The following is a 27,373-nucleotide window of genomic DNA, read 5'->3' as shown; positions in this document are numbered from 1 at the left end:
TACCATTTGAGTTGGCACAATTAGCAAGCTGGTATGATAGACTTGATACCATATTTTAAAGCATTTAAGTAGATTTCAGCACAAGAGGCTACATGAATAGCACAGGCTACAGTATTCCAAAGACTATACTTGAAAGAAACATACACATTCAGTAATTGCTAATAGCAGTGCATTTTAGAAAGCTCTAGTATCTACAGGTTAACGACTAATATACACTAAACAAACATAATAATTCTTACCTCTATTTGTTCCAAAGTATCTTGCAGTTTTGAATTTAACTCACTATAAATGAAAGAAATAAAGTTTAAAAATCAAACTACTGATCATATTGACAGTCTTGTCTTCTTAACACTTCAAATTAAAATATCTGTTACAGAAGCATATTATTCCAGCTTTATAACGCAACAGTGTTAAGAGAGCCCAGACAAGACCTCATCCTGCTGGGATTTACCCACATATTCAGAGGTATTCCCAACCCCACACAAACTTGTGCTCTAAACATTTTGTTTCAGCACTCTGGCCTACAGCAATACAGAAACAAAAAGGTCAGGGCAGTCAAGTCTTTGCAAACTGTGGTATAGAACCTTTTAACCTTTGTTCAGGAAATCCGTATAGAAACACTGTGGGAAAAACATTTAAATTTTAAAGAAAAGTCAGAACTTAAGCTTACATAACTCAGAAAATCTTTTTAAGACCATCAGTTCACTTGTCTGCACTGTACTTGGTATAGAACGATTAACCAAAAAAAAGCTACTATATTTTGGACAAAGAAAGTCACAACTGCTGCTCTCTAACAATCAGCTTTCAGAATTTTGGACTACCAACCAAAAAAAAAATACAAAAGAAGTGGCTAATATGTTTTTGGTTTTGTTTGGGAGGGTCAAGAAAACAAAGACATAGGCAGGATATTCTCTTCAGCATAGAAAGCACTGAGTTCTGATGGGATAATCACCTTACCTAATTTAAGATTACTTACTTCTTTACTCTGAATCTTTTCTTAAGGAGCCTACATTACCTATCAAAACAGATTCTAGCTTCCTTATCTAGTTCTCTCCACTTAAATGATATGCTTATCACCCCTCCTTTTTTAGTTCTGTTAGATAAGCTGGATACAGCATCTTCTTAAGAAAGGTTTAAATAGAAAATAAAAATTAAGAGAAAGAGCTGGCATTGAACACTAAAATCAAGTAGCCAGTAATTCTTTGTTGTTTATCCATACGTAACAAGCCTCCAGACAGAAAAACCTTAACAATTTCATGTTATTTCATCTCCTGCTGGAGTTTAGGAACATTTCCTAGTACTCCTTTTATCTAGCAAGAACAAATTAGAACAAGAGAATCTTGCTCTATGCACAGAAACACTCCTGTCCATCTTTAGAGCTAGGTACAGCACAGACCCCCAGGATACAAAAATCTTTTTGGTTTGTATGTTGAAGTTAACTGGTCTAAAACACAGAAGCTGTTGACATCAGCAAAACTGATTTAATGCACAGGCAGCCTTTGCACAGACTGAATAAATTAAGCAATTGTACTGATATAAGCCCTATTAAAAACTCACAAATCCCCTGATAGTAACAGGTACTGCATAAACACGAGAGGGATTCTTCTCAAATAAATGTCATGAACACACTGCTGCTTGGTAGCATTTACCTTTTCTAACTTACTTTAAAATACACATGAATTTTTTACCTCATCCAGGCAACTGACACGCTCACACACATGAAGAGCTTGCCTCAGTTTGTAACCACCTGCTACCATAGGAGGCAGACCAGGGACTTGAGCCCTCTTGTCACAAATCCCAGCAAATCCCCCAAGATCTGAGCCATTCTAGAAGGTGTATGTTCTCTATCTCTTGGGAGAGGACTTCAAAAGATCTTGCTCTACATGCAACACAGCCAAGGCAAGACACCAACGTTTCCTACCTGTACTGTTTAGAGCAAATTCTGTGACATCGCTGTCTTCCCAATGAAGCAAGGGCTCAAGCAAGACTTTTAAATACACAGAGTCACAGTTTATTTGTTCAATGAGTAGGCATCAAAGACGTATGCAAGTGTTTGCAAGAATATATCCCACACTTACACCAACCAATCTTGGAGATGGAGATGCAATCACAAGAATTCCTATGAAATCTAACTTTGATCAAGTATTGAACTGAAAATGTAGAAATGCAGCATCCAGCTAAAATTGTCTGTTTTCTAGTACCCAATTACTAAGATAATGCTTAGACATAATGGCTACAAGATTATTACGAAAGCCCATCTACCATAATTGAGACTTCATGAATTAAATGAATGCCTTGAATTAAAAAACATATTAAAAGTATTTTTCACATCCTTATCCGCAGAAATCTAAATTAGCATATTTTTAGAAGGTACATCTCCTGTGATATAATAGAAAGAACATTTAGACCCAGATGCAATAGACAGAGTGGTCCTATTATCTGACACTACAGTTTTCTAAGGGTTTTTGAAGGGAGTCTACTCCCATCATAACTAATCAACAAGCAGAAGGCAGATGACTTTGATTTCTATTTATGAACAAAAATGAATCACATAATGCAAGCATGGAATGCAACACAAGCACTGATCTGCTTCCCTTGGAGGAAGATAATGGAGAACAAAGATAAAAAAAATAGTCCAGCCTACTGTGTTAAAGGAGGATGAGCTCTCTTAAAACCAAAGAGGTCAGGAAAGCTGCAGTGCTTGTCTCTTCAGACTACGTACACAGCAAATTAAAATATACACACACACACACACACACACACTTCATATAAAGGTTTAAATCCCCTGCTGATTAATAAGAGCTACACCTAACTCCTAGCAAGAAAAATCTGAAGGAATGCACTGATTCTTTTCACGTTGACAAATGAAAGTGATACTGTGAAAATGTCATGGTAAGGTACAGAGGTGATAACTCTCATAAAGATCTGTAGGTAAAGTACGTTTTAAATGTCAGCGCTTGTCTGACTTTTTGATTAACTGTTTCTATTGTGGTCCCAAACAAAAATGCAAAAGATCTAGCCTAATCCCTGCTAGCAAGATGTTATTCCACACGATACATATTCTTTGGGATTTCAAGAAGTAAATCAGTGCACAACGATGAAAATATATGCTCTGAGGCTGAGATTTACTGTAAAAAAATGTCCTACTCTCACAATCCAAACAAAAATAAACTCACAAAAAAAACAATCTCAGAATAAAGAAGCAGTCCTGATTTTCCATCATCATTCTTTCTTTCAAGAAACTGTCTTCCCGGATGCAAGTATATCCTTTTGAGTGCAACAACAAAGTAAATCCTCACAATTATTTGTCACGTATCTTGTCAGTATGGTAACAGATTTAAAATAACATGAATTTTGCAGTTAAATATTCCAAATGGCAAAAATATGAACTGTTAGTTTAAGTTCAAAATTTTGCTATAGTGAACATAATGCAGTGGAAATTAAAAGCTGCAATGAAAGATTGAAGTGATTCAGCATTAAACTTTTTATATAACGTACATAAAACAAAATTTAACTTAAAGAAACTAGGTAAATAACCTGAATCTCAAAAGTACATGTTTTTGCAGATGAGTACTCTGAAGAGCCTAAGAAATCAAGCTGCCTTTTCAAGTTGAATAAATTTTCTTCTCCAAAAAAAGAAAAATGCAGGAGATACACATAATAGATTAGACAAGCCATAGAGCTTCGAAAAGAACAACATACTAAGGAGAGCTTCCTGAACAACAAAAAGACACTACAGATGACACCCAGGTGTGAAACACACTGCAGAATCCATCTCTCTATAGAATGTAGAGTCATGAAGAGCAAAAGTTGTTCAGGAGTCATCCTGCATATTGACAACCTAATTGTGACTGAGGGAAACCATGAAGCCATTTCTCATTCAAATAAATAAAGAATATTTTTTATTCACCACTATATACAGAAGGGATTCAAGATTTCAAAAGATTGGTGTGCGTTTTTTTTTGTTTTTTGATTTTTTGGTTTTTTGTTTTTTTTGGGGGGGGGGGTGTAGGGAGGTAAAAAAGGGGAGTTGTATCAAGTAATGTAGGCTAATTTTGGCTGTATTTATATCCATGTACAAGTTTTATGGAACTAAAAAGAAAACAAAAACGAACTTTTCAATATGATACTTCAAAATAGGGAGAGGCTTATTTCCAGGCAGAATTGCTAACTTCATACACTTTTTAGTTGCATCTTCAGATCCTTAAACAACCATACCTCAAAAGGAGACCTAAACTGAAATCAAGCCTTATGGGTAATTACTCTGAAGTTCCAACAAACCATGCATTTATAGGACAGAGGGAGGCAAAGTCTGTATATTCAGAGATTTTGGTCCTGCTAAGTCAAGCAGCATTCTGGTAGGAGCTCAAATAACGTCAGAATTTTACCCATAAATTTAAAACTCTAAAAATAACACAGAAAGAAAACCCAGATAATCTAATAATCTTCTTCATGGATGAAATGTCAAAAATCACCTTATTTTTCTCCTTTATTGTCCTATCTGTTATGACTTTGAACTTGACATTCACCCAATTCTTTTATTGCATAAAAAGCAATTGAAAACATCAAGTCCTTTTAAGCTAGAAACTGCAGATATATGAATTAGTTCAGGTTGTGAAAGCAATTTCTCCATGACAGCACGAAGATCTGTGCTTGCTAATTTCATCAACCAGAATCAAGGTAAGTTACCCTTTCAAAACCATCTCATTGAAGGGAAACAATTCCAGAATACAAACTTCCTTATTTAAAATTAGCCCAAGTATCTCTAGGCTGCAGGTTGTAGCACAGTCCTAACTCAGTCTTATCTGAAACTTTGCCTGCCAACTTTCTACCATAGTTACAAAACAATGGCACAGACCAGGTAGAGATTATATAGTTTAAGATTGTGAAGACTCAGTAGTAGTGGGATGGGGTCACAACACTGCTGAGAGGATGTTTATGGTTTTATAAATGCCTCAACTTTACTTTTCTAAGCAGAAATTTAAATTTAAATCAAAACTGCTCTAGATAATTAGAATTAGCCATCACTGTTTTGTACCATTTACAAATACTATCCGGAAGCTGAGATCAGCACGTCACCTCACCTTATACAACTGTAGTGTTTGAAAGTGCTGGCAGCTTTCTGGCATTCCAAGCACAGCTGAATAGCTCCTGGATAGTCCTCTTCCTTGGGATAAAATAGAACAGAAAACTAATTTGACTTTTGAAGCAAACACCACAACACCCATTTTTGTTTACGTGCTTATGTATAAAGACAAAGAACAAAATACTTCACCTCTTACATCTGTACAGTATCAAGTTGGAGGAAACTATTGAGGGTCTATTGCAGAAATTAATTTGCAAGCAATTTAGAGTTATTAACTGGCAACATGTTAGCAAGATCCAAAAACACTGCATATGTTACATTATCTTATGCAAATGACTTGTTTGTTTACTCACAGATTCATACAAAACAGAGCAGAAGGCTCTTATTACAAAACAAATAACATTTTCCCACTTAATTTTCAAACCTTTGTTAATGCAATATGATCTATTTGTGATCAGGGGAAGAGGTAAGTTCAGGCACTAGTGAGCTGCAGCCATAATTTACAAAACCAACAAAGAGACAACAGAGACACACTGATATTAAGCACGAATAAACACATTCTATTTATTTTGACACATTTGATAACTAATTAGTACTGAATTTAAGACAAATGGTTCAGAGAAGGCCCCAGGACAAAAAAAAAAAAAATACTTTGGGGAGGGAAAAAAAAAAAAAAACACAAACATATATAATTTACAAGAAGAATTTCCAATAGACAGAAAAAAAATCAGTCAGAAAGTATATGAAGACACCAGGACAAAAGCAAACCAAAACCACACACAAGAGCATACAAGAGCCAAGATCTCATCAACAGTGTCTTGGCTATAATTATTATTTTTGTATCCTATTAGATATGAGGCCATTAGATGAGCTCCTTTTTCTTGAAGAAAGGAAAATCCCCTTCAGTAGCCAAGAGCTTTCCTTTTTTTCCTAATTACATTCATTATATTATGTGCTTCAGAGGGCTCAAATGCAAAGCTGCTAATGAATTTTCAAATTCATTGACTGAAGAGCAAAAACACATGGGCAATTTATATTTAGCCATTACCATAAAGAAGTTTCTCAAATAAAACTGTTTTTAACAGCGGCATTCTAATGTAGATCAAGTTTAGCTATTAAAAAAAAAATACTTTATGCACTAGATGATAATAAAACAATACACTGGCTTAAAATGATTGCTGCAATTACAGCTCTTTGCATCTTTCTCCATTGGAAACCTGACGCTTGCTCCATTAAGTCTACCAGGGCTGTAAAGCAGCAAGTTCCATGCTCTTCTCATCACAAATTGCAAAGCCTGCTTCAGTAACACGTATTACTGATGTATTCCAGATGTGGCTCACCCCTTTCTGTTTCTGTCACCTCTGTTTTAGTTGGGAACCCTACCTAAATGTTCATCTCCGTACGGCTATGATGTTTATTTTATATACTTGTGTATGTATGTGTGTATGCATATGCATGTATGTAACTCATATATTCCAACCTACTAACTTCCTCTCAGTAAAGATGATAAAATTGCTAATATCTGGGATACGGTATTTGGGAGAAGACACTTGACACAGTTCTAAAACTCCAGTTAGTCAGAAAGGGCAGTTTTAGCAGGTAACAGTTTAAAGATCCCTGACAAATCTGACATTAGGGTCTGTGTGCAGATGCAACACCCACACCTCTGTCTCAAGACAACTACCAGCAGTGAAGATCTGATTTCCTGTGCAATACAACACAGCACAGAAATACAAAGCTAATAAAAACCTAAGCTTAGTGAGCAGAAAATAACATTGGTGGAGCCTCAGGTGAATTAATAGGTTCTTGCTTGATAAAGAATAACAAAGTGTGAGACAAGGTGTATTAAAGTGTATGGAATTAAAGAATCTTAAGGGTTAAAATTACTAAAATTCAATCTCCACATTTAGTAACTAGGGATTACCATAATGACATTCTATCCAACCTCAGCTAAAAATAATTGGCAAGCTACCAAGTCAAAATAGTCACACAATATCATCAAAATATATCTGTTGATAAACTCTTCAATCCGACTTTCACACAATTTAAACATCTGAAGACAAGTTCTTATTTTTGCCCTGCACAGTATCTGCTACATTTTAGGCAGTACATATACACACCTTAACAGCAGAATTTTCAGCTTCATAGCCTGTGTGCTACAACATTTTCTACAATTGACTATTAAAAAGCCAAGCCACTAAATAAAGACAGAAGCTCCCCCACTTCAGAATAAAATTCTAAGTAGGAAGGCCATATAAATGTGTAATATAATATACCAGTAGAAGTACTTTATTCAAATTAGGTATATCAAGGATCAGCTAAACCTTGCTTTCTTTTTTAATTCCAAATGCGAAGCTAAAGCCAGAAAAGGAGTATAGGCAGAGGTATAGAGAGGAGAGTGAAGACAGAACTCTCACTCAACTAACTCAAGCCTAAGTTCTGAAACTAAGTTCTGAAGGATTGAGTCTTTGATAGAAAATACTGCCCTGTTCCCCTCCACGGGGGCTATTTAATTTGGTATGAAGTATTTCTCAAACATTTAAAATAAGAACAAAAATACTATTTCACAACAAAGACTCATCATAGCCTGTTCATAAAATGAAGGAAGGAAGGGACAAAATTAAGATGACTGACAGAAATAGAATAGCTTCAAGATACAACAGTCTGGGAGGGACTTACCTCTAGCATCTCACTTAAGCGTACATCAGTTCTTTGCTAAAAAGAGAAAGAAAACAGTGATAACTACAAAGGAATGAAAAAAGATTTTACTATTGACTGAAAAAAATCTTTACATACCAGTGTTTTTATTGTTCTCAGAGACTTCAGCAGTCCAATAAGCAACTGTCGTTTCCTTTGATTTGCAAGAAGTCCCAAACTAGTTTGTGTGAATCCCTCCTTTGCTATATTCAGGTGTCTGTAGAAGTTAACAATGAATAGGACATGCTTCCATAATATATAACATAAGGCTTACTTCAAATAAACACTAGTATGCACATCATCAGACATGCTAGAAAACAAAATTACAAGCATTGTTAGGGAAACCCTGAAACTGAGATGACACCGTGTTTTAGTTCATGCTGGCAGGCAGCTAAGCACCACACAGTCATCCGCTCTCCCCACCACCTCCCCTAGCAGCATGGGGGAGAGAATTAGGGGGAGGGAAGTAAAAGCTTGTGGGCTGAGATAAAAGTTTAATAAGACAGAACAGAAAGAGAAATAATAATAATAATATGCACAAAGCAAGTGATGCACCGTACAATTGCTCACCACCTGCTGACCAATGCTCATCCCATTCCCAGGCAGTGATCCCCCCACCCTGGCCAGCCACCTCCTATTAAGTGTTCAGCATGGCACCACGTGGTGTGGGGCATCCCTTTGGCCAGCCTGGGCCAGATGTCCTGGCTGTGTCCCCTTCCAGAGCTTCTGGTGCACCCTCAGCCTCTTTGCTGGCAGAACAGCATGAGAAGTTGAAAAGTCTTTGATTTATTTTAAGCACTGCTCTGCAATAACTAAAACATCGGCATGTTATCAGCGTTATTCTCATCCTAAATCCAAAACACAGCACCATACCAACTTCTAGGAGGAAAATTTACTCTATCTTAGCCAAACTCAGAACACACACCAACAGACTATTTAGAAGGTATGCTATCCCTTCTGCAGAACTTGTCTGTGGATCAATGGTATATCCCAAAAGGTGTCTGTTTAAATAGAACTTCCAATTGACAGTGGAAGTTGGAAGAAAAAAAAAGCAACTTGTACATTTTAGCCCATTTACTATTGCTAATTCCACTCAGCACATAAACAAGAAATATTATCAGCAAGTGACCTCCTGGGTTTACAAATGTCTTCTTAAATCCCTTTTTCCCCCCTTTCAATTTCTGCCATTATTTAAGCAAGGTACCTTCTTCCATTTGCGCAAATAACAGCCGCTAATTGAAGACCAGTCTGTAATGATGTAACACGCTCAAGTTCCTACAGAGAGACAAGAGGTTAAGTAAATATACAAGTTAAAGTTCTGCTACCTACCAGCGAAGACTAGCAATTAGAAGGTTTATCTTGAGATGTTATAATGACTTTTTAGAGTTCCTTTATATATTACTTGCTTCATCTTTTTATATATGCTAAACACTGGTATGTAACATAAAAGCAAGCTATCTTTTCAAATACAATTCTCCTTTGAAGAAAGATACTTGAAATACATTTTCATTGCCTTGAGAGCCTCCTCATTTATATACTCCACATGCAGCCTAAGAGTCCATATATGATTAATAGAATACCCCCCCACATAGTAATCAGGGACAGAAATACAGATTAATTTGCATTAATATGCCAAAGGGTAACAAAAACAAAACAAACAAAAAAATGTTTCACATATCATTCACACATTTCACATTTTCTTGTTTAGAAACATTTGCATTCTAAAAATTTAATAAATGTCATTTCATAATGAACGTTAATTGTATCCTGTTGAATTTCAGCTGAAAACTCTTCAGCACAAGCAACCTGAATTTAGCTTGATTTCGACTTTGTCAAGTGCCTAGCGTAATCTCAACTCCATCAAAAAAAAAAAAAAAAAAAAACTGTTTTTCATGTACATATTCATTTTGTTAGTACTGCAGAGCAGTGAGCATTCTCTCCAGTCTTGAATTTATTTTTTTAAAATACCCCTCATCATTTACAAACATATTGAGTGCTATCCATGGGAAGAAGGAAGACTTTCACTTTGAAAATTAAATTTATTTTGAAGATATGGCAAGTGAAAATAAGTTTAAAATTCAGTTCCGTTTAAGATCATCTCTTAGCTGGTCAGTCAAGAAAGATGTATCACAATCTCTCCAGCTGCTTAACCAAAATAGGATTACAATAATTGTAATTTGGAGGGACAATGTAGGACAATGCTTTCTTCAGGACTCATAAAGTATGACCCATCATAACCAGGATGATGCAGAACAACCTCAAACAGATATTCTGAAAGACTGGAAGACTTCTTAATCTTTTGTATTATCACAAGTGCGTGGCTCTTGGCCCTGAATTATTTGACTAACACCAGAATACTACAACCTATAAAGAAGACCTGGGGCAGTCACTCTGCTCAGCATGCGTGCAAACATGCCAGTCCCCCAGACATCAAGTTGAGACCAGAAGAAAATAGCTGAAGTGTCAGCAGCCAATGCACAAGACATTACATTGCGAGCACTGGGAATGGTTAATTCTCCAAAGCTGCTAAGCCAATTTTTTTGTTCTCTTCAGCAAGGCCCTAGTTGGGTCTTTCCAAGTTGAGGGCCTCTCGCATACCTTTGTGATGGCAGACTTCCTATATTTTGCATATATTTGAGACAGTAAATAGAATTGGCCCAGTGTTTTGCCTTTGAGCTCAAGAAACAAGTACTGATGGCCCATCACAGTAGCACACTAAAAAGGTTCTGCTGTGTGAGATGCTGTACACACACAGAATTATCCATCACAGGGTAATTCTCAGACTACTTTCAAAACAATCCTGAGTTTTCCTTCTGCAGTTTTCTCAGTGTCATTTCCCGATAAATCAGATTTAATTAAAAAAAAAAAGAAAAATCAGATAAAAGCAGGCTGAGCTGACCACATGTATAGGGTCATTATTAAAAACAAATCGGTAGGAAAAAAACAAACAAACAAACAAAAACATCTCTTCAGAGAATCATTATGATAGCTGTTCTTCCAATTATGTTCTGGGAGGGAAGAGAAGCAGAATATTGGCATGGTAGTTAGCTAAAGTAATCCCACTTCATTTTGCTCTCAGAGGTCCTTGACATGTTGAGACTCCATTTCCAGCTCAGCATTCTGATACTTTCCTCTCATGATTGAGTGAGATCAGCAGAAGATTTCTGGTTAAGTTCTCTTAAAAAAAGGTCATTGCTGTTTGCTCTTGCGTACAAAAATCTGAAACCATTCCTAAACACGGGTGCTCGAAAAGCTCCTCTTCGAGTCCATTACAGGCACTGGTCAAGCATGTGAATACATGTTTTCAGAAAACCATCTTAATATAGTCATATGTAGAAGCATTTAGCATCCTGAAGAGCCCCCAGGTTAAAACACCCTTCATTCACCCATTAAAGATACAGGTTTAGCTGGATCCAGGTTTAGCTAGAACAACTACTTCCAGCCAAGCACTAGCATCTCTTCTAACCAATTACTATATTTAATTCCAACTGAAACAAGAACAGTATTATAAGGGGAGAAATTTGAGTGGTTTACTGTTAAAAAATGACTGTAGTCTTACCTCAACGTATGCAGGCTGCTTTTCAAGAATCAAGTCTGCAACTTTCTTAGATACCTTAAAAACAAGAATACCAGAAGTGATACACAGCAATCTCTATAAATAAGCCAGTCTCTATACTGAAGTTCTACAGTGTCTTTGTGATTGTGTCACTCCTGTAGTTTTCAAACTTATTAATAAATATGCCAGACATAACAAGTTTAAAAACCGTAGAAATCACATGGATCATTAAAGTAAAATGCTTATTTACAATTCCACCTAGAAATTAATGACCGTTTTTAAATTAGTCTCTTACTTCTCTGCTTGTTAAAGAACATACTAGAATAAAAATAAGAATAAAATACGTAACTACAACTGCTTACATTCTGTTTATGCTACTGCTAGAGCAGAAACTTAAGGAAACCATCTACCATGGGGATCTAAGAAAGTCATGATGACGCTTACCTTTCAGACAGATACCATATTAAATAAAATCCATGCCAAAATGAATATTCACCCTGTGCACATTACACCATTTCTTTAGTTCTCAGAACATGCATATTTCAAAATTTTCTCCATTGTTCTGAATTAACAGTAAGTGGAACGCTCCTGAGGGCCCCTGCCTGCACTGAATTTAAGAATGAGCATTGTTGCTTTGATCAGTCTCTTGTGCGCAAACACACAAAATAAAATAAATAAATAAATAAATAAAAAGAAATCCAACATTAACAGTCATATGAATGCAAGCTTGAAAATAGTTTGTAGGTTTTGGTTGTTTGTTTATTACAAACTGTTTGTTCAGTTTCAAACATGACAAAAACATTATTGGCATTGCTCTATATTCTTCACAGGGACCAACACTTCCAGAAATGAAAATAAAGTAAAACTGGCTGTGACTGTCAGCCAGCCCCAGCGCATTTGTGGGAAAGAGCAATGAGGAGGATTTTTTGTTTTCGTTGTTTTTTGTTTTATACACAGCAGGTCTGGAAACTGCTTATTTAAACACAGTATGATATTGGGATCTTTACAATACAGCACTCCTGTAACACTCACAATGGCTCCACCAGTTCAGTTCCCATCCCTTGGAAGAGCACCTGCATGCAAATGGTCTTCAAAGGACTCTGATATTACAGCTTTGTTTTGCAGGACAGCAAAAGAACTGTTCCTTGTGAGGTAGGAGCACACAAAAGGATGTTACGAAGCCAAAAGCTACAAGTTTGCACAATTTTGGGGCTCTCAGGAAGTTTTGCTCTATACACTCTATATCCTATGAAAATTTTCACTTCTTTTCAATCTCTTCTTCCATTTAGCCTTGTATATGTGTAAACTTTACAAGAGGCATATCCTTGTTAGCCATTCACGCCTCCAGCACAAATCTAACAGCTTGATTCTTCACTGTTAAGGGGATTCATTAAGCAGTACACATGAATAAGAGACGATGCATTTCATTTTCACTTTTCACTATCTTTGTTGTTGTTTTGCAAGTTCTTGATTACTTAATACCAATAAAAACCTAAACACTGTCAACCATCTGCCACAGCCATTTTTGTTGTTTGCCTGAACTTACTGATAGTACTTATCTGAACTTACAAGCAATTCTTTTCTTTCTTTTGAATGAACCATCATATACTAGGTTATTATATACATTTCCACATTTTCTCCCTGCTTTTGGCAGCTTCTATACTGCTGTGCTGATTAACTTTTTAATTCTTAACCTTTGTAACCCAGAAATGCAACCACTACCAATGAATGTGGCTGCTGAAAGCAGCTTCAATTATCAATGCATGCAAACTGCATTGTTTTTTGAGGAGACCAGAAAACAATTTTCTTTTTCCTAGCCACATCAGGAAAAAAGTATTGTCTCCTGAAGGAAAAAAAAAAAATACAGTTGTGTATATCAGACTATTAATTAAAATGAAGCCAAACAGATGTACAGGAAAAAAAACCTCCTAATTCAAATTATTTGTACCCAGATGACTACTCAAATTAAAGCTGTCACGATACACATATTAAATAAGTATTGAGTGGCTCAATGGAATTGAAAATGGTAATGGAATGGAGAAACTACAGAAAACATGGAGTCTATAGTGAAACAAAGACATAACCAAAATCAGTAGTGCAAAAGTAGACAGTAACAGCCAGTGAGAAGCAGAAGATCAGAGCTCTACTACAAATAATTCATTGTCATTTGAGTATTTTGTGTTATGGGAATTTAAAATTTGGAATTCTCTCTAAATCACTATTGTAATTTCCTGTGTCAACTATACATTCAGCCAATGACACGAGAAATACAATATTTATCTTATTTCAAAAGCAGACTTCTTGAGTACTGTATCTAATTGTCTAGAAAGACACACATGGGCCATATTTCCTGGAAAATATGCTCAGTTCTCTCCTCTATTATTTGTCAGCTTCATGTACTTTCCAATTCACATCATGCCATGCACTGAAACTACTCCCGTGCTGTTTCCCACTGTGCACACAAAATGGCCAAAACATTGATAACATGTATTGGGATTATTCAGCATATGCCTATGAAGTTGTCTCTCAGCCTTGAGCGTATTTCCTTGCTAAAATAGGTCACCACCAGGCTCAACACCTCTTGGTGATGAAAGTGGAGTTTTCATTTGCCCAGCTTCTCACTAATAGTTCACAACACTTCATAGGTTTATTCTGGGAAAAGACATCTTAGGCCAAATGAACTTGTTCTTTGTGTATTGTTAGTGGTTTAATATTTTCTGATGTACATTTCATCTATTTAAAGATGTGAGTTAGAAATAATACTGTTATTTGCAGGTACTCTCCAAATGCCAGCTAATACATTCATTTCCTGTTCATCTTTCAGAGAAAAAAAAAAAATCAATATTTAATGTATTTTTAAAAAGCCTAAGAAGTAAAAAATACCCTTCAGAATCTGCTACTCCGATTCCCCCATAAATTACAGTTATTACTCATTATTTCATTTCATAGTAAGTATATACCAGTACTTACTAGAAATACTTGGGGACAAGTTAAAAAAAAAATCAGCAAATGAAAAATAAGGTAAAAATACAGACTCTAGAGAAAGAGGCTGATTTTTTAAAAAACATTTTGTGTTCTACATTGCCAAAAGTTTCTCAAAAAAGGGATTCTACAGCACTATTAAGTGCTGTGTTCAGCATTTTATTTCTTGCAATACATTGGAAAAACTGAACTAAAAATAAAGTTTCTTTTTTAACAGCCCATTTGATCCTTCTTACAATACTTATCACTTAAGATTATACGATTTACTGATATGATTTTCCATTACAAAAGCACACAACAATATTAAAGCAAAAAATGCTTTTTTTTTAAAAAAAGTACAAAAAAAAAAAATCACTTTAACCTACAATTATAGATAATTAAAAAAAAAAACTCTCAGTATAGTATAGAGTTTAGTATACTAAACACCTTTACTTACAGCAGCTTGCTGTTGTTTTAATTTGTCTCTGTACTCTTCCAGTTCTTGAAGACTAAGTACTGGAGGAAGCCTCTGAATGTGAACAACAAATAAAATTCAGTGAGAAATTAAAGTACATAAAATACATATGCAGTATTAACTAACCAGTCAGTTTAATTAAAGAAACATTCTTATTGCTTCTGCAATCTAATTTGTATTCAAATAATGGATACTGAAATTAATCAGTGTTAAAAAGCATAATGTCATAATTTCCTCAAAGTTACCCCATTTTAAGACATACATATACATACACAAGCCCCTAGCCATTGAAACTATTAACTTCTTAGTCTATTAATTCCATCTGTTTAAAAAAATACCCAAAATACAGAATAGACATTTTTTCCTCCAACTATTTGGACTTTCTCCTAGTAGTTTAAATTTCTAAGTATGTTAGCACATCAGGCCTGATATTATCACATCACATTAAAAGAGACTCCATACTAATACCATAGGTTGGAACCTCCATACAACTGCAAGAAGATTTCGGCATGGGGAGGGGTAACAAAAAACAAAACAAAATCCACACTGTTTTGCATTAATTCAGGATATAAGAAACAAATGGAAAATGGATCACTGAAAGAAGCTGACTTTTGGCCTTCAATGTTTAGATACATTACTGCCTTTTATTTTATAACGACAACTTACCTCTAATTCATACTTCACAATATCAAAGGAATCACTGGAAAAATAAACTTCTTCAATACTATTAATTATTTCTTGCTGAGCTTGAGGATCAGTTGGTTCTTCCCGTGATTCTCTGAGCTCCTCCTTCACAAAACAGAAAAGAAGGATTTCCATGACATAATATCACATTCTAGAAGGAACAATGCTTACCAAAACAACTATTTTCTGAAAGTCATTAAGAACTTTAGTACAAGAAGCAATAATTTCTTGAGAATAGAAAGATCTGTACACTGCAGCTTGCATTCCTCGTTACAAACAGCAAGACAGTCTAAACTTTTCAAAGAACAGTGCAAGTTTCATTGTCACAGATTACCTAAACATTTCTTCCTCAATATTTATTTGTGGCATAAATGGATGCTGAGTCTGCAGTTTTCCTCCTGAAGCTTAGCATATTGTAGAATTTTTCATTAAAAGTAAAAGCTAAAATCTGATTTATTTATTTCTTAACCTGAAGAACTACCTTTGTAAACCTAGGGTAGACAGTGTCACTACACGTGTAACTATTCCATTTAGCTCTCAGAATTCACTTTGGTAACTTTGATAAAAGACGTGCCATTAAACACTTGACTTTAGTCTCTTGACTCTAGTGGGGTGGTCTAAACAGACAGGCACCAACAGCTTTGTGACAGCTAATATTCAAGATGTGCATTCTCCTCGCTCCTGGCACAATCTCACGTGGAAGGTTTTCTCAAGAGCCCAGCTGTGCCCACTCGTCGCCACAAATTGAGTCTGAACCTCTCATCCTCCCATACTGGATTTTTCAACTAATATTTGAAGTTGAAGTGGGCTGTTCCCACGGAAAGAATGAAAACCTTTATTAGAGATTCAAAAGGGAAACATTCAGGGTAGAAGGAAGGGAGGGAAGAAAAGGCAAGTTAAAGGTCTGATCGTATTATTTGATATTATAATTTAACCCTGACAAAGTGGTCCAGCAGACTGAAGTGTCCCATCAAGACCCCAAGCCTCTGACACAAGTTGCTACAGTGGGACAAGGTGCCCTTATTTCCATCACCAAGAACTCAAGAGCTTATTTCACCAGCTAAAGGCAGCGGATTTGAGATTAATTTACCGAACAATCACAAACTTCCTCATTTTGCACGTCCCTCGGTAACATCAAAGCCCGTACGTTACAAGGCAAAGGGAGATTTCACCCACACAGCAAGGTGCTGTTTTTCCTACACAAATAAACGCAACCAAGGTGGGACACGCGAACAATTTCCTAAAGCATCAAAAAGAGCCGCTGCTCCTCTAAAACAGCCTATTAAAAAAAAAAAAAAAAAAGGAGGGGGGGGGAACGGGCTGGCACGGCGGAGGCCAGGGTAGAGGCCGCCCCGCGGTGCTCGGGCGCCGCCCGCCGGGGGGCGGAGGCAGCGGCCTCCATCTTCTGGGGAGGCCGCGCAGGGCGGGAAGGCCTGAGGGGAACGGGGCACCCGGACAGCTCCTGTTCACCTCACCCCCTTCAGCCTCACTGAGGGCACGTGAAGCAGAGCCCAGGCTGTCAGGGATGAGAAGGAACAGGTTCTTGAAAGAGGCTCCGGGGGGTATTTTTCATTTGTTTAATCTGTGATTTTGAAGCTTCCATCGCATGAGGGCGCGTGAATCAGCAGATGATGCCTGCGTTCAGATTCAGTGGCAGGCTGCTCTTGCAACAGTTTCACTAACAACACAACTCTCTGTCATCTAACCATATGTGTTCCTGTCCTTTACAACAAACAAAGTGTGTTTCCTGCTCGGCTTCCTAACAAATGGCAGCTTTATGCTGAACACAGAGCCCCTCTATAAATTAGCTTAACATTTTACAGTACACTAAGCTTTATCTATAAGAAACTAAAAATAAAAAACATACAAGACAGGGTCAGCTTAATTTGTCCACTGAACCACTGCAAATGGAATTACCTAATTTATCACCTGGATGTTTGGCTATAAGTTCCTGGCGTGGTCATTTGTTAAAAATAAATAAATAAATAAATAAATAAATAAATAAAATTAAAAAAAAAAAAAAAAAAGAAAGGAAAAGAAAAAAATCCAAGAAAGATTTCGAACAATCTGAATTTCTTGATGGTTTCTCGTCATGCTGGTAAAATATGTCAATGCCTTAAGTCAGTGGTGACTGATGTCCCCTAAACATACATTAAGGATACCATGGACACATGTTCTTTATGTGATGCTTTATGTCATTATTATTTATGTGATTCTTTCTGTCATATTATTTGATTTTTATGATTTAGAGGCACTTAATAAATTGGGAGGACTGTTTTTAATATGAACGTTTCAATGAAGCCTAATCAGTGACCTTTTTATCTTTGTAGAATAACATATTTTTCAGCACAAAAATAACGCTGAGGTTGGCATTGCTAGAAAAATTACTCAGAAACTATCTTCTCCTGTCTCAGAAAAAAACATTTATCTCAGTGTTTCTCACAAAAACACTACCTGGGGAAATATTTATTAAATGGGCAGGCTTTTTCTTTATCTTGTTCATTCTTTCTAGAAGAACAGTCAGTCCAGAGAGAGACTGGACTCTCCAGGATAAACTTAAGCTCCCATATAAATTACACCAGACTTTATGCCATGGTAAATTGCAGCTTCCAGTCCATTATGCTCCACTAGTTTCAAACAACTAACAGGCTCAAGACCAGTCTTTTCACTTACCACTGAAGGAAGCAATAATCCTTGCCTAGTTTGCTGTTACTCAGTTTTCCTCATCCCTTCAATCAGGAATACAAAAAAAAAAAAAGCTTACAATACGAAGCCAATTGTTTCAAGGGCCTCGGTAAAGTTCATATTTAGCACTGTGGAGGTAGTACTTGCACACTGTGTACAGGCAGAGAGAGAAGCTTTATTAAATCCCTCAGGTCAGTTTTATACCTCAAAAATTTTATACCTCAAGACTATTGCCACTGAAAAAAACTGCCTTTAAAAAATAGTTTAAAAATCAACATTAAAAAACTTTTAACAGTAAGTTAATATGTAAATTCAGAAGTTCAAGAAGTATTCTGAATAGAAAAAGCTATAGAAATTTGGGATGGGAAAATCATGTGATGGTGACCGTGCAGAGAACTTCACTAAACCAAATCAGATACAAAGGAGATCAGAAAGAGTGACATATCAGCAAGGTGAACCCCAAAGTACTCCAGTCCAACTGCCCAGATTAATACATACATTCAGCAGTAGGAACTCTCCAACCAATAACCAGCCAACGTAACATCTAAGATGCCACTTCGAATACTCATGTTTCCAAAGTTTTGCTCAGCAAGACACTTTACCTACTTAAAATTTGCATCATCTGTGGTGATGTGCAAATATGACTTCTTTTTTCCCCTTTCCATGGTGTTTTGGACCATGCTTTCATTGAAAGACAATTTAACCTGTCAACCATGCTTCTTTGCAGGCCATGCCGAGTGCTACCCTAAGGATCAGGTCTCTCTTACATAATGCCACCTAAACAGATCAGTGAAAGACAGTTTCTGGGCAGGGTGCGAGGGTGGAAACAAAGAACTGTCTGTCTAACAGCTTACAAATTTGAAGAAACCGTTGCTAAATAAAAGTATTTGCATCCACAAACTTCTCACATTGTTTTGCCTTCCTGGTGTATGGAAATAGAAGTTTATGGGTCCAGGAGCCTACAGTAATTACTTGAACCGTATTTCAGAAGAGTCACTTCATTGCAGACTCATCTGAAAGGCAGTTCAGGAAGTTTTAGATGACTTACCCAGCTATTTCCCTGTGTGTCATACTCCCACTCTCTCTTTTGTTCTACGCTGCCTGCAACGCGAAAAACAACATTGCTACTGAAGCATTACTAGTACAAAGTTGAAGCAAACACCTTCTGCATTCCACTAACAATCAACGAAAAGACTTGGGAAACAGACACCGAGAAGTGTTCATGATCAAGACAGTGTTAATAGAAACTGCTTAGAGACAGAAAAATCTAAAAAGCTTCTAACCTAATCAGAAGCTGAAGGTCAGCAATAGCTGATACACCTCTATATGTATATATATAAACCCACCTCAAGGTAAAACATTTATTAGCTAATCCACAGCTATGGAATGAAGTCCCACAGGGAAGTCTGTGGTGGTCCCTTGTCTTTCACGTGAAACGTCCAGAACATTCTTTTCATCCTTCATTCTTCAATATGCATACAGAGTACTTATTAAAAAACCTTCTCTCTACCAAAACAAACATGACACTGTGGAAACAATTCTCCTGATAGGCAGAGAATAACAAAGCCTGACCAGACATTAGTCACACCACTTAATGCACACAGCTATTGTTGGGGAAATGGAAACCCACAACAGACTAAGAAATCTATATCTTCTCTATCTATAGGAAAAGAATTAAAAATAAACTTCCAGTATTGTTTACCACCGTAAGCGACAAAGCCAACTAATTTCTATGTATGGCATATGAGCTGATTATCATCAAGATAAAAATAACCTAATTCAAAATCATCTCATTATTAACCCTACACACTTGAAGTGTACAAAATACCTCTCTTAACCTTTTGTGGAGGGTGTATTGGGTTTCCCCGTTACTGTAGGGTGCAGAGTAATGTCTGACCGTTTCAAGGTATGTCAGGAACGTGGAAGGCAGGGAATCTACCAAACAGAATTGTTATCAGCTTGGGGAAGAACAAAGCTGACAATCACAGAATGGTTCAAAAACCAGTACTGCAGTTCTATACCATCCTTAATACACACCATTTTCAACAACCAAAAGACACTGATATGCCAAGAATTACAGTTCCCCAGGACAATCACAATCCAGTTGAAGTAAGGTATCTCAACCCAAAGAAGACATGAAATCATTCTGCAGGCTACTCTTTCTTCTAGAAATTTTGCCTTTCAGTTCAGATTTACCTTATCTACAAACTCCATCTCTGACTTAATCCACTATACGTTTATTTCTCTGTGTTACCGAGTTGGTAGTATGGTTCTGTATTACAACAGAAAGTAAAGCAAGTTAGCTGGTGATTTATCTTCATATGATGCAAGCAGATTGGAATTTTTCAAGACAGTTGCAGAACCTATTGGGAGTAATGGGTAATGTGAGTGCATACACTCAGGGGTATTCAGTAAAATAAAGGTAGTAAATCATTTCATTGTTTGGGAAAAAAAAAAAAAAAAAAAAAAAAGGAACAAAAGAAAATACAAAATTGAGGAGCACAGTCTCCACTTTCACATGCTTACCAGCAAGCCACCAGTCAGCAAGTAACTTTCAGATATCAAAACCCATGAGAATTTTGCTGGCTTTCCTCTGAGGAGATGTTTTCCCCTGAGGAGATCCTTTCCCCATTCTCTGTATTTTCCATTTGACTTTCAATTTAGTTCAACAGTCACCATTTCAAAGACACGCTTTTGTCCCTAGAGTTATCATTATCTATCAACGGTTTGTGCTCTTTTGAATAATTCATGCTGACTCTGCAGTCCTTTATTCTGTACACCTTTCTACAACATTAGCTTAGCATTTGAAACTTTGAGCAACACTTGTCCTAAATCAGTCTGGGGATTGCACTTTGGCTGTGGAAGTGTGATGATGAAAGCGTAGCAACATAACCATTCTATAGTCAAAACAGTATTTGGCTTGTGAGCGTGAGACTTTTGTTATTCAAGATATGAACAAAAAACATTATTAAAATGTGGCAGCAGAGAACAACATATGCTTTCAAAAAGCAGCCTGCAATATTATGATTAATATTATGTTTTTTCACTCATTGCCTTTAAAAACCTTCTTATTGCCTTTACTTTTGCATTCAAAAATGAATTCTCTTCACCAAACTTGTCCATTACTATAAAATAATTATTGAGAGGGGTTAGCTTATATCCAGCAAAACTACTTGAACCAACCTGTAATTACGTTATTCTGATTTGTGACATCAGTACGTTGCTATGGCATTGAATGTCGTTTTAGTTCAAAACAAACACGTATATCCAAGGACTCGATGACTTTCAATTTCTGCTCAGTACTGAAACCTAATCTCCTTGATGGTTACTCATACCACAAAACACAGACAAAATCTTCCCCTCCCCGCTACCCAAAATTCCTGTTTTCAGGAAAGGGTATCAGGATTGATGCCCACAGTCCAGAAAACATATTATGGTGTCTCATCTGATGCTTTACCATTTGGAAAGTAAAATCATACAATGAAGGTTTTAGCAAAGTTAAGAAGGGATAGTAATATTAATCCTTCCTCTTAAAAGGAAAGCGATGGAAGTAAAATTACTGTGATATATGGCCTTGGACCATAGCCAGGAGATAAACTGATCAAAACACAGTAATTTTACTCAATATTCACCTGATTCAATGTTTTAACAGATAAGTAGGTACCTGTACAAGAGATTCACTGAATATAGCTTTTTGAGAAGGAAAAAGCTAACGTAATCATCTCAGAATATTCAGATTCAGAATCTGAATATTCAGAATATATATTCTTAATACAGCAGTTATTTTTAAAACCACTCACCTAAAACATTTTGAAAGGGAATAAATGTTAGAAGAATTAAAAACTATAAAAGCTTCATACTATGGCACAGAAGAGAATAATACTCTAATTTTATCAGCTTTGTAAAAAAATCAGGTGATGAGTCCTAATGTTGATGCAGTCTTGTCTTTTCAGCACAGAATTCCTCATTTTCAGGAGATTCTGTTCTGTCTGCAGAACAGTTGCTGATAACTTTCTCACGTTACAAAGGGTTGACAGCATACAACCACCAGAACTCTTCCAAAAATTAACAAAAAAAAATTGCAAATTGAGAGGTATTTGTTTTCCCATTGTTATTGATACAAAGTGTAGGTTTACCAGACACATAACATCAAACCTTTACAGAGCAGAGAGCCAACCAAGATACCCTGCATCTATTTTTACCTGGAGAGTCAACTTGGCAGAAAGGGCTATTTGAAATTGGATGCCCAGTGGGTGGCAGGAATTTGCAGTTTTGAAACCTGAGCCATGGAAATGTGACAGTTCTTTAAACGTCACTGCAACTGAATACTTTGAGTCTTTGAAATCAATATATTGGCCACTGTTTAACAGAATATTATGTACCAATTTAGAGATTGTTATATGATTTTTTTTAAACACGGAATAACACTGATTTTCTTGTCTGCCTTAGTACGAGCATCATATTACAATGTTATTACAATTACATCTCATATTACAATTACATCTCTTATGTAGAGAGAGAGAAATACAGGTTTTTTAAATGTAAAATAAGGCATCAAAATTCAGTTGAAGTCGGTAACTTAAATAACTCATTGGTTAAAGGCAAGGTCCAAATTAGAAGAAGAGAATAAGTATCATCCACAGTAAGTCTTGTGAATCATCTACCAGTCAAATATTGTAACAAATTCTCCCTCATATACAGATTACTCAGCATGATCTGTGAGACGAAAGAGAGATGACATCATCTGAACAGTGAGATAAATAAAAAGTAAAATGATTTTTATTATTCTAAAGCTATAACATTTAAAGTAGAATATGAAGTTAATTGTATATGCTGAAGATGAAAACCATGAAATTCTGAAATACATTTATGGCACCAAAAGCATGCAAAGACCGAATACCAGGACTAGAACTATGCAGGCTACCCTTATATCATGTACTTTCCTAAGTGACAAAAAGCACTTCCTTCCCTTCTTCCCCCTCTACCCTGATTTGAGCAGGAAACCTAAAAATATTGAGATCAACATCCAGTGACAACTCCAAAGTTCCAAGAAAGAAATTTTAATGCACCCTCATTTTGACTTGACGCACTGTTTTGCCTCAAAATTCTACTTCTTTCATTAAAAAAAAAAAAAAAAATCAAAAGGTATTCAGGAGGAAACAAAACCATCAAGAAGAACAGCAACAAATCTGGTGTTGTGACCAAAGGAAAAAAAAAAAAAAAAAAAAGAAAAAGAAAAAAAGCAGCTAAGTGTCATTTAAATATAAAATGAAAAATTAAAACTGAAGGGGGTGGGAGGAGGTCATGTATCATACCTTACTAGGAATCCGTAAGTTTTCAATAGGACTGAGGTCATGGACACTCTCCTGAGGACTTCTTAGACCCTTTAAAAGAATTTTAAGTCAGTTAAGGTTGATTACTTTACATATCTTGCAATCAAACTGCCCAAGTCTTACCTGTTACTGAAGAAAAAAAAAACACACAAGTCCTTTAATAAATTACACTGACATAAGTCTGGAAGGCTAAGCCTTTATTCTATAAAACCTTGAGGCCACTGGTATATAAATTATATTCCTCAAACATCTATGCACTTCCAGCTTTATGCAGTAAGTACCTTTTTAGGAGAGTTCACTAATATCCTCTTACCAAAGTCCACTTACATCTTCCTGCCAACTTACAAATGTTTAAAAATTCAAGTGTGTCCAAAAAACACAATGTTTTTTGTTCCACAAACTTAATGGATTAATGCAATCAATCAAATTCAAGGTAAGTGCTACCTACCCTGCTGCATAACTATAATATTTTTGTAAGTTGGAAGATTTCTCAATTTACCATATAAAACTATTAGGAATCATTTTCTGTAAGCATAACCAAGCTGAAAAAAAGATGCATAACCAACATTAGCTCTTTTATATCATTATTATTCTTTAAAACCCACAAAGCCACATAAATAGAATACGCTCTATTAGACAAGCTTCGTACAGGAAACATCAAGTAACCAGATGAGTACATGTCTGTTCAACATGATATGCATTTTATGAAGCAGTATCACAGAACATGTTTCTTAGCACATTCTCTGCTATCTTTCTAAGCAGAAGTGAACTTAAAAATTCAAGTTTCAGATGTGGTTCTGACTCTACCCTTCCCTTGACCCCCTGGCAGTTCACATGAGCCCTGAGTCATAGTCAGATTTCTCTCAAATTCTCCCCAGTTGACACCACTGACAGTGTTTCTAAGCCCCTTTCACGCCCTGGGTACCAATGCTTTCTCTGAACCGAAAGGAGCCATGCAATTACTGTATGAGCTCACATTGAAAGAAGTGTGCTTTTATCCTCTGACACCAATACAGTGTTTTACAAATTCATCATGTGAATTGTCTCTACGTCACTTCACAGTTGTTTCATCTTCCCCATACGCAAAACCTCTTCATTCTGGTTTTGGCTCTCAGGTTCTCTTGGGCACGGTTTGAAAACACCCTCCCTTCCCAGTTACTGCCCCCAAAGGCTGTGAATCTGAAATTCAAGGTAACAAACAACCCAAAGCAAGTGCCGCGGCTTCTCCTACTCCACATGAAATCTTCCACAACCACCTCAAAACTCTGCGTTGAAGGCAGCTTATTTCCATCAGCAGCAAAAAGTTGCACTTAGTGAATGCTGGGTGGACCTTTATCCCTCCCAAAGGTTGAGAATTGCCTAAATTGTATTAGTGTCAGACCACACCATTTGCACACCAGGCGGGCTTCCAACAGCTCCTGTTAGGTGTGGCCGAGAGCTGCTCGCTCACTGCTGGGCTGACTCCTGACAACAGGGGATGTACAACGTAAAAGAAGGCTCTAAACAGCGCCCCAGCCAAAATCCCATTACCCATCCATAGCAATGTAATGGTACAGGGCCCAAAACATTATCTGGGGAATTCGGCTTCCACGCTGGTCTCCATTTTAAACCCTGCCTCCTGCCTGTGCTCTGGAGACAGCGCTGGGAACCAAAGTTCAGCTCCTGGCTCTCCCACCGCCCCCTACAACCACCTGGGGCAGGCGATGAGCTGGCGGGCGATGCTTAAGGCACTTTTTAAGCTCTGAAATCCAGACACAGGGCAAACAGGCTCCGCTTAACGACGCTCCGTGCATCTGAGCGACTCGGACACTGCCCTGTGAACGCTCCCGAGCCGCACACCCCGACACAACCCTGGGGCCGGCTGCTCGCCGGGCACAGCCGCCTGGCCATATTACAGCGCCACGGCCCGGCGCCCCTACAGCCACACCTCCCCACGCAGCCGCCCCCCCCCCTCCCGGCCCCGCTGCCTCACCTGCCGGGCCATCAGCGACTTGATCTTCTGCATGGCGCCGCCCCGCAGCCCCGCACGGCCGCAGCCCCTCACGGCAGCAGGCTCACGGCGGAGCCATGTTGGGCGCCACCTGACCGCGCCCGCCCGCTGCTCCCTGGGACCTGCAGTCCTCGGGCGGCGGAGCCGGGCTCGGCGCTGGGCAGGGCGGCAGCAGGCGAACTACAAGTCCCGTCAGCGCCGCGGCACCGCCGGGCCGGCAGGGAGGGAGCGGAGCCAAGGGCGGAGCGCGGCGCTGAGGGAGCGGCCGCCGGGGGGGGGCGCCTCAGCCGTGCCCGAGGGGGCGGCTCTCGGTGGGCAGCCCCCGCGTGGAGCTGCACCGGTGTGGAGCTGCCCCTCGGTGCCAGGCAGCGCTGTGCTCGCAGGAGCCGCTCTGCCGAGCCCGGCTCGGGGTGTTTGAGGCGGGGGCTCCGCGAAGGGTCGCCAAAAAGCGATTTGTGCCTGGAGCCCTTCGCCCCCGTGCCCTGCTAGCGCGGTCCCTCGGAAGCCGTGTTGGTTACCTGCCGGCCGACGTGCCCCTCTGTACACTTAATGTCGGCCTATTTAGGCCTTGAAATCCATTCTCTGAGAAGACAAAATGAGGCACTGTCTAAAAGGACAGGCTGGCAAATCCACTTAGAGAAATGCAGCTTTCAGTTTGCCTCAGATCGCCTCAGACGTTATGTCTGAGTGCATCAGGCCTGCTCCGGTGATGATGCAGTTTTGCATGACCAAAACAGGCCTGTGTGTCTCTGTACTTAGTTGAGATACGTAGAACAAATTAAAAAATAATTACATCATAAATCTATTTTGTGTCATTATTCAAAAATTTATCATCCTTGCTTAACTGGAGATGACATAATAATTATGCTACCAGTGCAAGCACTGTGACATGCTAATAGCTGCAGAAAGCACCTATGTAGACATAGCAGCTATATAGACATAGCTACAGAAAAGACTGCTCATCTTTTTGGGGACGACTGGAGTCCGCACACAGACTAGCTCAGCATGCATTTCTTACGCCCTGTATTTACCCCCCCACCTGTCCAACTGCAGAGTATGTCAGGTAACAGCAGGCGTGCTGCTCTGCCAGAACTGACAGAGCCACGGAGTGAACTTTGCCACCCTTTCCAGCCTTGTCTGGCAAGAATTCTTTAGTTCTGGCTACCTTTCAGAATATCATCCATAATTATTTCTGTAGAAGGTCCTTGAGAAGCTTAGCCCACAAAAAAATTATTTCTTAGTAATAACTAAAATTAGCGGAAATACTCAAAGTGTTCAGGATGTTGCTGCTACAAATAAAGTTGCTTTCATGCAGTTTTAATAGTCTTTTATTAAAAAGAAATGAGTGAGGTTTGATTTACTGGAAGTTTCAATGACATTTAACAACCAGCACAAACCAGAGTTTTATGGGAAAAAGAATGTATGGTTTTGGCTTCCATTTTATTAGTGTGAATTATTTGGTGTAAAAAAGTTCAGCATATTAGTGACACTGGGAGTATAACCAAATGCTGGAATAAGGGGGCACACTTACTTGAAAAATATAGCTATGCTAATCGGGGGAGGGGGGGGGGGGAGGAGGTTGTTTGTTTGTTTTTAATTTTCTTTGCCCACATAGGTCATTTAAAACACTAATACGGATTTTATCCCAGTGAGAAAGCTCCCATTCACTTTGGTTAGAAATTAGCTGGAACACACAACCAATATTTTATTACATATTGAAACCAAGCAGATAATCATTTCTAACTCGAGTTTTATAAAAGGTTGCAATTTGATATATCTAGACTACAGTTAAGTGGATTAAACAGGTTTCAAACAACAGCATGCGGGAGGAGCAGGGCAGTGGGCACCGGAAGCCTTTGGGAATATGCACAAAATCCTCTTAATCTGCAGGCTTGTGTCAGGTGAT

The 27,373-nt window shown here is 37.9% G+C and overlaps 1 protein-coding gene across 1 annotated transcript in view; it reads right to left on the bottom strand.

The window, feature by feature from the left end:
- Positions 1-25,586, bottom strand: part of VPS50 (VPS50 subunit of EARP/GARPII complex) — a 75,637-nt gene extending 50,051 nt beyond the window's left edge. Inside the window, exons 1-10 of the mRNA XM_084510804.1 lie at positions 25,450-25,586; positions 23,460-23,528; positions 15,442-15,564; positions 14,758-14,829; positions 11,343-11,396; positions 8,988-9,058; positions 7,883-8,000; positions 7,766-7,801; positions 5,085-5,167; positions 240-282 (exon numbers count right to left, since the gene is read on the bottom strand). Coding sequence (XP_084366930.1) covers positions 240-282; positions 5,085-5,167; positions 7,766-7,801; positions 7,883-8,000; positions 8,988-9,058; positions 11,343-11,396; positions 14,758-14,829; positions 15,442-15,564; positions 23,460-23,528; positions 25,450-25,482 — 702 coding nt within the window. The 5' untranslated portion in view covers positions 25,483-25,586. The remainder of the gene's footprint in view (positions 1-239; positions 283-5,084; positions 5,168-7,765; positions 7,802-7,882; positions 8,001-8,987; positions 9,059-11,342; positions 11,397-14,757; positions 14,830-15,441; positions 15,565-23,459; positions 23,529-25,449) is intronic.
- Between the last annotated feature and the right edge of the window lie 1,787 nt (positions 25,587-27,373).

The sequence above is a fragment of the Aythya ferina genome, assembly GCF_964211825.1.
Source record: "Aythya ferina genome assembly, chromosome: 2".
In the NCBI taxonomy this organism is placed as follows: Eukaryota; Metazoa; Chordata; class Aves; order Anseriformes; family Anatidae; genus Aythya; species Aythya ferina.
Note: the sequence above shows the minus strand (reverse complement) of the source record. Positions and strands in the feature narration are given on the sequence as shown.